General features: G+C 33.2%; 2 protein-coding genes, 1 long non-coding RNA gene and 1 pseudogene across 9 annotated transcripts; 3 read left to right on the top strand and 1 right to left on the bottom strand.

Moving 5' to 3' along the window:
• The first annotated feature begins 563 nt into the window (after positions 1-563).
• On the top strand, positions 564-9198 carry LOC145162578 (uncharacterized). 6 transcript variants are annotated; one of them, XM_079081694.1, is made up of 10 exons: positions 564-750; positions 1822-2461; positions 3569-4697; positions 4787-5110; positions 5205-5535; positions 5616-6252; positions 6935-7005; positions 7609-7679; positions 8460-8567; positions 9151-9198. In XM_079081694.1, the coding sequence occupies exons 5-9, from the start codon at positions 5221-5223 to the stop codon at positions 8536-8538; spliced, it is 1173 nt and encodes a 390-aa protein (XP_078937820.1). In that variant the 5' UTR covers positions 564-750; positions 1822-2461; positions 3569-4697; positions 4787-5110; positions 5205-5220; the 3' UTR covers positions 8539-8567; positions 9151-9198. The 6 variants fall into 6 exon arrangements, with proteins under 6 accessions (XP_078937820.1, XP_078937824.1, XP_078937810.1 ...); XM_079081698.1 differs by lacking the exon at positions 9151-9198 and having other exon boundaries at positions 5333-5535; positions 8460-9100; XM_079081684.1 differs by lacking the exon at positions 9151-9198 and having other exon boundaries at positions 8460-9100.
• On the top strand, positions 1887-2387 carry LOC145125043 (toll/interleukin-1 receptor-like protein pseudogene; annotated as a pseudogene).
• Positions 3945-5119, top strand: LOC145125035 (disease resistance protein RPV1-like). The gene is made up of 2 exons (XM_079060530.1): positions 3945-4697; positions 4787-5119. The coding sequence occupies exons 1-2, from the start codon at positions 3945-3947 to the stop codon at positions 5117-5119; spliced, it is 1086 nt and encodes a 361-aa protein (XP_078916656.1).
• LOC145162624 (uncharacterized) lies at positions 7651-13136 on the bottom strand. Of its 2 annotated transcripts, none has more exons than XR_013739214.1 (4): positions 13027-13136; positions 9094-9419; positions 8908-8994; positions 7651-8534 (listed from the first exon to the last, which is right to left on the bottom strand). It is a non-coding gene; the product is annotated as an uncharacterized LOC145162624 (long non-coding RNA). The 2 variants fall into 2 exon arrangements; XR_013739218.1 differs by having other exon boundaries at positions 11360-13124.
• Between the last annotated feature and the right edge of the window lie 207 nt (positions 13137-13343).

The following is a 13343-nucleotide window of genomic DNA, read 5'->3' as shown; positions in this document are numbered from 1 at the left end:
TAAAATAACAAACGGCATTTTTTTTATATATATAATTTACTCATGAAATAAGAAGTTTTTGACGATTTAATATACCAAACTTTAAGATTTTATGGTTGATTACCAAAAACATTGTATATGTGATATTTAAAATAAAAAAGAAACAGAAGTAAAAAAGATAAAAAAGAAAAATTGTTATTTAAAAAAAACAGAAAAAAACTGAAATAAAAACTGTTATTAAAATAAACAATAAAAAGGTGAAATAAAAGAGAAAAGGAGAAAATTTGAATATTTAAAATTAAAAAAAAAAATTTAAGTAAAACTAAAAAATAAAAGAAAATGAAAGAAAAATACTAAAATAGTAAATATTTTCAAAAATACACTAAAATGGTAAATATTTTTTTTAATCACCCTAATATGGTCAAAAACTCCAAAACACCCAATACACGCTAGAGTCTTAAATATCTGCACTGTCTTGGAATTTACCTTGGAATTTGCATAATAAATATCTGCACTTTCTTGGAATTTACCTTCTCCTTATAAATAAATATTAATAATACTTTAAAAGAATGAAAAGAAAAGCAACACCTGTGAACCTCTCGTCAATCGTAAGGCAAAAGAAAAACCCATCATCCTCGTTCACTCTCCTCTACATATGGCCGTCTCCCTTCCTCCTTGACTCGCCGTTTACCTGCCGACTTACCGTTTTCATTCATCTTTCTCAGCCTCGTCACTGTTGGTTCATCCTCTATCATCCCTGCTTCAGATCTCGTAGGTTAACTATGAACCCACATTCTTACAAGTTAGTTTCAGATATTGTTTGACAATTTTTTTTATTAATCATAAGTCAACGTCATAATCAATTGTTTATTTCGCGAACATGTGATTGGATTTTTTTTTTCTATTTCAGTTACTTTTATTTAATATTATATATCAATTAGGATAGCACACACTCCTTTTAGAGTAAGGTACACTACTCCAGAATCATGAACAGAAATTCGTGCAATTGGGAAATTTTTCAGCGCTACAAAATTGCTTCCTCAAGTCCTTTATATTTTTCAAGGAATTTTGAGGATCTCTATATCAAGAAGTTTTTTTTCTTCCTGTTTGGATCTTCAAATTACTCATTTTTGATATCTAGCGAACGCTTGAAAATGCCAAATTACCAATATTATATGCAATTCCTTTCATGGGAGGCAATCGTGGATCTTATAGTTGTACCCAAAATGGTATTTGGTGTTGATTAGTGGGTTTTTAAAATCAAAATATGGACTTTAAAGGTTAAATGAATAAAATGCTTCGATATTTTTTTGCACCTAAACTTAATTAGCTGGAAAAATAGGTTAACCAGTTCAATTAGTGGAGTAACTGTTTTCTAAATAATTCCCATGGCAATGTACCCTGTATATACCTTTTTCGGTTTGAAATAAGAGCAGTCTCTCTTTGCTTGATTCGCATACGTCCCTTTGCACACAAAACAACCAAGGTTAGCACCAATTAAGCTATAAATTACCTTTGAGCTTGAAAATTAAATGGAGAGTTAAAAGACACATATACATATTATGCAATATATAGCGCCAATATCAACTCTAAACTCAAAGTTTGGGAGTAAATATTGCCAAATTAACACAACTAGAGTTCATATAATGAGATCTAAACATTTTCTAGGCATATTAGTTCACATAGCAAAGTTTAGAGAAGCATATGTATTGCATTTTAATTACTTAAAAGAATTATTTTTGAGGAAACCAAAGGTATTATTAATATAATTATTGAGTTTTAGATTGTTTGACGAGATTTACATTAAATGTTGTAAATACTAATAATTTGGATTTTTTGTAGAGGCATCTTCAAATAAATACTCAAAATCGTGGGAAGGGTGAAGAGTCATCAACACGTAACTCATAATGGTTGTTCTATCTGAACTTCCAGAAGGATCTTCATCTTCTTCATCAACTCATGGCCATAGTTCATCAACTTGTGGTCAAAGTTCATCAACCGATGGTTATAGATATGATGTATTTTTAAGTTTTAGAGGTGTCGACACTCGTCATAGTTTCACTGATCACCTTCATAAGGCTCTCATTGATGCCAATATCACTACCTTCTTGGATGATGAAGAGATTGAAACAGGAGAAAATATTAAACCGGAATTAGAGAGTGCAATTAAGGCATCCCGGGCTTCTATTATCATCTTGTCTAAGAATTATGCTTCTTCAACATGGTGTCCGGATGAATTGGTGTTGATCCTTGAGCAGCGTATGACATACAACCATATTATCATCCCCATCTTTTATCATGTGGAGCCCACCCATATCAGGAAGCAACAAAGTAGCTTTGGAGATGCAATGGCTGAGCATAAGCAGAAGATGGAGAGGGAGACAAATGCAAATAAGAGAAGTCAATAGGCTCAAAAGATGGATAGGTGGAATAAAGCACTTACAGAAGTTGCTGATTTAAAAGGGAAGGACGTTACTGGCAGGTAACCACATATTCACCCATATGAAAAATGTCAATATCATCTTCACCATATGCATTTCAGTAATTGTTTTTTAATATCATTGAATAGACATATATTTGATATGGTAGGATAACAAAGATGCACAAAGTTGAATCCATGTTATCTGATCTCATTAATCAATTTATATAGATAGATTATTATTCTGATAATTTTTACATGTTTGTTATACACCAATGTTTCGAGCGAGACTTGAACCCTCAACCCCTTGGACAAGGAACACGTTTTCCAACTCCTGATACTGCTAGGCGATAAGCCTTTTGGTTTATGCATATAGTATTTAAAATAGGAAGACACAACAATTAGAAATGAAGAGATCATGCCACATCATATATTAGCGGTTTTAGGTTAACTAGCTGCATTATTTGGTCCTTATTTAAAATGTCATTGTATATTTTGTATAAATATAACATTGTTGCATAAACAGGGAAAAAGGCAAAATGTTGTTGCATAAATAACCAATTAACCCTTTTGTTAAAAACCAGATACGTTGCTATACATTTACTATTAGTTATACCATACTACCTTCAAATCATAGCGTCCTTTATGATAAATATCTGTTGTAAGTAGTAAAGGACAACCTACAGGCATTCTTTTGAGACTCACTGCATTGCTAGTTGAGTTTTACGGTCTTGTAGAAACATAGTGAAGTTACAAGCCCCATTAGTGAAAACTTGTATTACATTGGTAGTTTTGGTCTTATTACACATAGATATTTATGACCTTACACATTAGATATGTATATGGTTAGAATGAAAAGACATTATGGTTTGATGAGAAGAACTTAATTAAAAGTTTAAAACTAATAGTTGTTGTGAAGGAATCAGATTTATGGAATATTATATTGTCATTGATAAAGAGGTTAAACCCTCATTTATAAATCAACTAGTACCTAAAACAGGAAAATAGAAATAAAGTAACCTAAAAGCAAATAAACCCTACTTTACATATATCTAACACTAACACTCGTGATATAATTTTGATTTGGATCTTTATATAAATAAAATCTCCAAATTTGTTTTGTTGGTTTTGTGGATTGTGTTTTGTAATTCTTATTAAATCATGTTTCAGGCTAGAGACGGAGTTTATTGAAGAAATTGTGAAATACATCCATCATAGATTACATGCACAATCAAGAAGTGCTCAACCGCTATTTATTGGGATGGACTATCATATTAACTTTGTGACTTCATGGTTGAAAGATGGATCCTCACATACGGCAGACATACTCACTATTTATGGTATAGGCGGGATCGGGAAGACATCTTTAGCCAAACATGTCTATGGGCTATATTGGCATGAATTCCACAAAAGCAGCTATATTTAAGATATCACTAAGAGATGTGATGGAAAGTATACCGGGCTGCTTGATATACAAAAACAACTGTGCGGTGACATTTCAAAAACAAGTTCAATTCAAATTTATGATGTTTCAAAATACACATCAATGATAGAGAATGCAGTAGCTCGTAAAAAGGTGTTTCTTGTTCTGGATGATATCAATAGTATTGATCAGTTGGATGCATTACTTGGAAGAAAAGGTTTTCATCCTGGAAGCAAGGTTATAATAACGACAAAGGACAGATGCCTGACAGAGAGTTGTGCACTATTCAAAACAAACATTAAACCCGCGCATGTAGAACACTTCCTTGAAGGCTTAGATGAGGCTGAATCACAACAACTTTTGTGTTCCCAAGCATTCATGTGCAACCATCCCAAGGAAGGTTATGAAGAGGTTTCAGATAAGCTTGTGGAGTATTGTCAAGGACATCCATTGGCTCTTGAAGTTTTGGGCAAGCTTCTTCATAATCGAGGTGTGGCGTATTGGGAAGGGTGCATGAAATGGCTAAAGAAAGGAACAAATGATCGTATAAATAATGTCTTGAGAATGAGCTTCGACTCTTTGCCATCCAAAAACGATAAGGACTTGTTTAAGCATATTGCTTGTTTTTTTGTTGGAATAGATAGAGATATTAGCGAAACAATATTAGAGGCATGTGATATAAACACAACATTTGGAATCACGAATCTCATTGACAGATGTCTTCTTAGTATTGGATGGAATAATGAATTGAAGATGCATCAGTTGGTTCAAGAGATGGGAAAATTCGAAGTACATCAAGAATCACCTGATAAGCCATGGAAGCGAAGTCGATTATGGTGTCATAAGGAGTCATTCAGAGTGTTGAAACAAAAAAAGGTAACAGGCCATGTATGTTTTTAGTAGTGTGTATGTCCAAAATATTTTGTATTGCCTAATTTGTTTTTTTGCATTCTATTTCTTCTTAGGGTAAGGGAAATCTTCTAGGCCTTTCCCTTGACATGCGCACGCTTGAGAAAGAGAAGTTGGGAGCATCGTATGAGCTGAAAACAAATGCATTAAGTAACATGGATAATTTGATGCTACTACAACTTAATTATGTGTACCTGAATGGGTCTTATGAGAACTTTCCAGAAGAAATAAAATGGTTGTGTATGAATGGGTTTCGTTTAAAGTCTATACCTTTAGAGTTGCCTATGCAGAATCTGGTTGCCCTTGACATGTCATATAGCAATATTGAATCATTTTTCGGTTGTTATAGCAATCCAGAACGACTTGAGAAGAGGCAAAAGGTAAAGTAATCTTCATTTATTAGTCATGCATGTGAGTTGATGAAATTCAATACTATACTAACTTATTTCCGTTTTGTGTGAGAACCCTTCCTAGGCTTGAGATACTTAGTATGGGGGAGTGTAAAAATTTGAAGTTAGTCGAGTATCCTCCACGTACACTAAAAAAGTTGTTTGTTAATGTTGCTAAGGATTATCATACAGACAAATTTGTATTTGTTCCAGAAATGTCCCCACTCCAGTTATCAATAGTCCGGTTAGACTGGACATCTTCACTTGGGTTGAACGATTACGAAATTGAAGGTATGATCAAAATCCAAGAAATGATGACTGTTGATGAAAAGGTGTTACGTAGCTTGGGCTGGAGTAATTTAGACTTCCTCAACGAAAGGCATGTGGGAACTAATTCTTCAGAATCTGAAATCCAGGTTTTGTCTAGTTAACTTAACTGTCTGTGTTTATGTGAAGACATATAATGTTAATTATTATGGTGGTTTGTATTTGGCAGATGATGTTTTATGAATTTGGAATATTCAGCATGTTGTATAAGGCTGAGGAGATGCCGAGTTGGTTTATGCATAGAAGTGTGGGGCCAATGATATCATTTACCATCCCATCATCATCTCCAAACAACCTCCTTACAGGGCTCAACTTCTGCTCTCTGCACACATTAAACCTTATTGATGAGGAGTTGGATTTATCAGATGATCTTTTCCCTTGTACACCAATGATGACAATTAGTAATATAACAAAAAACCGTACATGGATATACGAACGTTACGAGGACAGATGTATTGAAGCTGTGAATTGTTGTTGGGTGATATTAAGTCATTGGATGTTTGGGAAGAATGAGATGGAGGCCGGTGACCACATTACTATCACTGTTACACCGCAGTGGCATGAACCTGTTAAAGAAGTAAAGGAGTGTGGGGTGAGTCTTGTGTATGAAGATGGAGAGAAGAAGGATGAAGAAGAAGATGTGTTGGGTTATTACAAGTCATGGAATCACATAATTGGTGGAGATCTCTCTCCTTTTCAAACAACTACAGGACAATACATCTTAGACAACGTAAGGTTTTTTGATGATGCTGTTAGATTGTGGCCACATCATCGTAAATTCGTTCCAGACGGCCCCGACATTCAAGGTAGATGTCATTTATTAAAATATTTTATTGTCATGTCTTATGTGTAATGGTCTGACCCATGACCCAACTTCTTTAGAAAGATGGATAATGACCCATTTAGTTTTAGTAGATAAATACATGTTTTATATAACCGAAATCCACCCACCCATTTATCATTCATTTTATTGACCTCTACTATAAAGTTTGTTCTAGTAAAGTATGACAAATCAAATTCCTACGACAGATTTTTTCTTCCTGACATTAAAGTGTTTCCCTATCTTAGTAAATTCGTTGCACACGGCCCTTACTCTAAAGGTAGATGTGATTTTTGATAAATATTCTATTGTAATGTCTTATGTATAATGATCTTGTCTATGATCCAACTTCTTTAAATAGATGAATAATGACCCATTTTTTTAAGAGATAAATAAATGTTTCACGCCCAAATCCACCCATTTATCGTTGATGTTATTGACCTCCACCATAAGAGTTTGTTCTTACAAAATATGAATAATAAAATTTCTACTTCTGCCTTTTAAATGAATCGACCCAAGTAGTGCTCCGTCTGAATTTGTCTATGTTAACCGATTAAGTCTTTATATGTTGGATCACATAAATATATCAGGACCCAGTACAAACTACTTTGTCCATGTTGATGTTTGTGAATAATAATTAACACATAACTTTTTATCTGTGAACACAGAACAAAAGGAAAAGTGTTGGTTCAGAGCTTTATCCCCAGGGAAGGCTGACATACTTGGTCGTGCATGCGAGGTATACTTTTTGACACCCAAACCTTTCTCTCATCACATGAATAAAGGGCATACACACCCAAGTATATTATATATCATATCTTTGATTTGTTTAGGATGTAACAAGATAAAAGGAGTCATAGTCTTGCAATCAATGCTTGGAAATGGCAATATCAAAATGTGTTTGGGCTGATATGATGGGAATTTGTCTGATTTTCTTTACCTATTTAATATTAGAGTCAGGAATTATGTGTTTGGGCTGATAATGACCCATTTATTTTCAGTAGATAAATAAATGTAATCCACCCACCCATTTATCATTCATTTTATTGACCTCTACTATAAGAGTTTGTTCTTGTAAAATATAACAAATCAAATTTCCACGACAAATTTTTTCTTCTTGTAAAATATAACGTAAATTCGTTGCACACGGCCCTGACTGTCAAGGTAGATGTGATTTTAAATGAATCGACCCAAGTAATGATCTGTCTGAATGGGTCTATGTTAACTAATTAAGTCTTGATATGTTGGATCACATAAATATATCAGGACCCAATACAAACTACTTTGTCCAAGTTGATGTTTGCGAATAATAATTAACACATAACTTTTTATTTGTGTTCAGAACAAAAGGAAGAATATTGGTTCAGAGCTTTATCCCCAGGGAAGGCTAACATACTTGGTCGTGCATGTGAGGTATACTTTTTGACACCCAAACCTTTCTCTCATTACATGAATAAAGGGCATACAGATCCAAGTATGTTATATATCATATCTAAAAGATGATTTCCTCCGTTTGGATTCTTCATGAATTTGTGGAACTTCTTTGTTAGAAAATCCAAAATTTCATCACATTTTTTGGAACCCAACTTTCCTCAGCCCTTATTTCTGGTTAATATACAGTAAACACACAGGGGTTCTGTTCATAGTTTGTATTTCCTCCGATAAACTATATATAACCTTGAACTATTATTTGACTACCAGAGGTCATTAAACTCCCTTAATCATTGGCAATGGTCCACCACATTGTATTGGACTTTAACCAATAAGTTTTTAGTGTTATGCTACTTCTCCATGAACATCATGTATTCCTAAGATCTTTAGATGTTTAGATTACAATTCTCACTGTTTGCATTTGACCTCCAAGAATAGACATAAATTTACTATTTATCTTTTTTCACTTGATGCCTTTTCAACTTGCTAACAAGCAAGGGTTTCTGTTACATGCCTCCGCAGCTGATGCTTTAAAATTGTTTTATTGTAGTCTTCTATTTTTATGGATATGTTTTGATCCATTTGATATTCTTCTTTAACATGCGCCACATTTATTTAGCTGAGTCACATATATGTACAAACAAACGTAAAGAGATCTTGGTGTACTGTATTGCCATCTATCTGTTTTCATAGCATTTTGTATCAGATCTCTATACATTTGTGTTACTTTAAAGATATTCTTACGTTTCCTTTTATTCGTAGGATAAGGGGGAATCTTCAGGGTCTCATCCTTAACATGAAAATACTTGAGAAAGAGAGGCTGCAGTACATGGCTGTCTGAATTCAAAATAGATGCATTTAGTCAGACGGGTAACCTAATATTACTGTAACTCAATGAGTTATATCCTAATCTTTTCCAGAATAATTAAGATGGTTTGGTTTTTGTCACCTCTGGTAACGATTATCTTTTCGGTTTTTGTTTTTGATAGCTGTATATTTGATTGCCAAAATCAGAGGAAAACAATATAAATGGTTTTTTTAGTTGATTAATACACTGTAAAGTCGTAATGTTGTTTTTATTACTTTATATGTTTGTTATTTTGTTGATTGTGATTGAAAGAAAAGACTAAAATGTGATTGCATTCTCACAGTTATGAGTTATCTTTTCTGGAAGTAAAATTATTGCAGAGTTTGTCATTTTTTAAGTTACCTTGCAGGATATGCCTTTACAGCAGCACCTTAACTGAACAAACCCATGACTTGCTTTTTGATCGATGTCCTCTCATGTAATCGGTTTCTGTAAAAAATTCATTATAAAACAGAATATAATATCCTTATCTAAATATTTGACATCACATTCAACTTTTCTTTTTCCTAAGACAACAAGACAACAAACCTGTTACACTACTTCTGATTCTCTTCTCCTTTTATGATTTTGCATCTATTCATTTAGACATATTACCAACCGATGAATGAAGTGCCTAGAATCAATCAGAAGAAGCCTCATGTGGTACCTAGCATCCAACTTTTTGGCTTCCAATCTTGACCTTTGTAAACCACATGACTTGAAACTCCAGTCACATGTATTATTATCTCTGATTGTTTCATGGCTTTCACCAAAATCCTGTTTGCTGCTGAGAAGCTCGGAGTCCACACCATGATTTGCTAGACACATGTTGCTTGTGGGGTTATTCGAGGAAAAAGTTTTAATGGAGAAACAACCTGTCCCACTTAAAGGTTAGATATATATTTCTAGTCTTATATACAAAATCATTATGCTTTGACACTTTTAAGTAATCCATCTTGTAACATTCTACAGATGAAAGTTATGTAACAAGAATCCAATCACCCAAAAAAAACCAAAATCTTCTCATAAAGACTCGTTAAACATTCATAATGGTGAAAAAACAGAGGAAGATAACATGTGAGTGAGAAAAAAATAGTGAGGAAGAACAGGGATGAAGATGAGGGGAGGGAGGGTAGGGTGGGGGTTTATTTGCTTATTTATTTTATTTTTTTACAACTAAAGTTAGTTAAAGACAGGTGACTGAAATTAAGAAGGGTATAAATGTAATTTTATATGAGTCAATGATCAAAGATGCAAGAAATTGAAACCACAGGAACCATTCGCATCAAGAAAAAAGTTATGGACTAAATTTGTGATTTCTGTAAACCACAGGAACCATTTATGCATTTTTTTTTCTTCTGTTTAGTACAACATTGTACTTCCAATTTTTTTTCTTATTAAGACATTGTATTTTGAAAGATATACCTAATAGTAGCATTGTACTGTCAATTTTTTTTCTTATTAGAATGGTATACTATAAAAATAATATAACAACACTGAAAATTGCTTTGTATTCGGATGACAATACTCTATAACACAGGATAAAAATATCAAAGTACAATGTTGCAATAGGAAGAAACTGAAACTGAAAGTATAATTCTATAATAAACAAATAAATAGTCCTAAAAACTTTGTAACAAACATGACCCTTAGGCAATACAACTGGAAGCATATGACTACTCCAATTTCTCAAGGGAGTATTGTGAAGTGGTTTAACATATATGACACAGACCACTAGCAATCTCAGACTCATAACAATCAAAATGACCGAGATGCCCTCCACCATTTTGCATAGGTAGCCAACAATAGTGATAGAGAATATGATAAAGAAGGGTTTTATATAAAACAGGGGAAAAGTGGAGGGACCAAATTGTAATATTTATATTTTCTGTTTTACACCCAAACCCTAGGCTAGTATAAATAACTATAGTCTTAGGGTTATTGCACCCAAACCCTTTGCTTTTTAAGAATCACAATCACATGAAACTATTGAGTAATATCCTATTTTTTCCAGAATAATTAAAGATGGTTTGCTTGTTGTCATCTCTAGTAACGATTTATCTTTTCGGTTTTTGTTTTAATAGTTGCATCTTTTATTGCCAAAAACAGGGGAAGAGAATATGAATGGTTTTTGAATTAATTAATACACATATAAGGAATATGAGAATATGATGTAAGTCATAACGTTTGTTTTAAATTACTTTATATATTTTGGTGACTTGGTTCATGTGATTGAGAGAAAAGACTAAAATGTGATTGCTGAGTTGCCATGATTCTCACAGTTGAATATTTTGCTGCTACTTAATTCAATAAGTTGAAGTTCTTAGTGATATAACTGAGAATGTCAATTCTGTAGCCACACTTCTGATTCTCTTCTTCTTTGTCAACACCCAGTCAAACCACAACCTCAAACCTCAATTCTGTAGCCACACTTCTGATTCTCTTCTTCTTTATGTACCTAGCATCCAACTTTCTAGCTTCCTATTTTGACCTTTTAGCCACATGACTTCAAACTCCAGTAACATATATTATTATCTCTGATTGTTTCATGACTTTCACCAAAATCCTGTTTGCTGCTGAGAAACTTGGATTCCACATCATGATTTATTAGATATATTTCTAGTCTTATACACAAAGTCGTTATGCTTTCCCTTGAGACTCTTAATTAATCCATTTTGTAACGTTTTACAGATGAAAGTTATGTAACAAGAATCCTTTCGCTCAATAAAAACCAAAATCTATAAAAAGATAAAAGACAGTCGCTTTATGTAATTTAGTCAACAAGGATTTACATAAAGAAAAAAAAGGAAAGTACCACTTGAGGATTTACTTCTGAAGTCCTTTCCACACCAAGACACCAACTTCAAAAAATAGCAATGTACTTCCAATATTTTATGTATTATAGCATCCTGCTTTCATTTCTTTCTATCATGACATGTACTTTAAAAATAAAATATGATTAATGTATCATACTGTGGATAATCTACCAAATAATAGCATTGTACTTTTTTTTTCTTATTAGGACACAACACTTTGAAAAAACCTATCCACTTATAGCAGTGAAAATTACTTTGTATCGAAGATAAAATTGCTATAACTTGCTATAATTGATAGCAGTGAAAATACTTTCAAAGTACATTGTTATAATGGAAAAAATGAAAGTAGGATATTGTTATGAACAAATCAAAAGATGTATGTTGCTGTTTCTTGCATTTAGCCCTAATTATTTTAGTGAACAACATGAATCATTTAAGGTGTAAAAAAAAGATCAACAAAAATACAAATTACACATAGTCGACATTCTATGAAGTGGTTAAAAAGCAATATCATATTTATATCTTATGAATTAGTGAGTCCTCAAAAGCACATGCTTTCTGAAGGCTCATGATATCACTTGTTGTGGCAATATAAAATCTTAGAGTGAATCGTTTTTTTGTTTTGTAGCACCTATAAGAGATTTATCATCTCTCCAATGTGGCCCTTACATTAAAAACAAATGTCATTCATCGGGACAAATGTCAATGGGACAAAAGTGGATTTAATGAAAGAAATAGGCAAATAGCAACATATTTTCATTGATTTGTCTATTACAGCACCCAACTTTCATTTCTCCCTATTGTAGCATTGCCTTTTTCCAAATCTACCCAATTATAGAAATATCATTCAGATACAAAGCAATTTTCACTGCTCTAATTGGGTAGATTTTTCAAAGTACAATGTCCTAATCGGAAAAAATTGAAAGCACAATGCTAAAATTCATAGATTTTTTAAAACAATAATGCCTTAAATAAGAAATAAATTTGAAAGTACAATGTTGAAATCGAGATGTGAAAGTAGGATGCTATAACACAAATAAAAGAAAGTAGGCAATACAACTGGAGGCATACCTAAACCAAAAACAATAAGGGTACTCCAATTTCCCAAGGAAGCATTATTAAGTGGTGAACTACTTTACTCACGTATATAACATACACGACACTGACCATTAGCAAAGTCAAAATTCATAACAATCAAAATGACCGAGACGCCCTCCACCTTTTTGGGTACGTAGCCAACATCCGATTACTCTCTAGCCAAAGAAGCCCTACAGAACTAGTAAGACAGATATTTGTAAAAAGCAAAGAGAGAAAGAACCAGGAAGAGAAGGAAAAGATCAAGAGGGGAGAGAAAGTCGATGATGTGTATGATGTGTTTTCCAACTTCCCTCCAGCGATCTCCGGCGGTGTTGGTTGAATTAACAAAGTACTGGTTCCTCTTCTCCGGTAAGAATTCCGACGTCTAACTACATATCCAGGTCTATAAGAGTTTGATTTTCCCGTTTAAATTATTGGTAATCACAATAGAGTTCGCAACAGATCGGAATCAATGAGAATAAGTAAATAACCCATGAAGTTTCCGCCGGTTTACGGACGATTAATATCAAGGGATGTCAAGTTGATATATGGATTAGTTTCGATGAGTATTTAGTTGTGTATGATTCACCTGAACTCCGGCGAGATGAGAAGGAATGAATGTATGATTCACATAATAACGATGGTCGATTTATAGCGTCCGCCGGAGGCGTGTGGTGGAGGCGTGGAGCGACTTCTGTTAATTGATGTAATGGGCTCACATTCACTTTTCAAAGATTAGAAAAGGCTTCGAAAAATATTTTATTGGGCTTAAGTTATTGGATTAAATAAAGAGGTTGTTAAAGTAAACAATACGTGTGTTGGGCTAACAACAATTGAATTGTATGCTTAAAACTTTGAGTATTTATAAGTTTATAAGATAAGATTTTCTAAGATTTTAAACAAAAA

Source organism: Lactuca virosa, chromosome 1, assembly GCF_052849685.1.
Source record: "Lactuca virosa cultivar CGN04683 chromosome 1, Lactuca_virosa_CGN04683_v6, whole genome shotgun sequence".
Taxonomy (NCBI): domain Eukaryota; kingdom Viridiplantae; phylum Streptophyta; class Magnoliopsida; order Asterales; family Asteraceae; genus Lactuca; species Lactuca virosa.
This window is presented reverse-complemented; position numbering and strand designations above follow the sequence as displayed.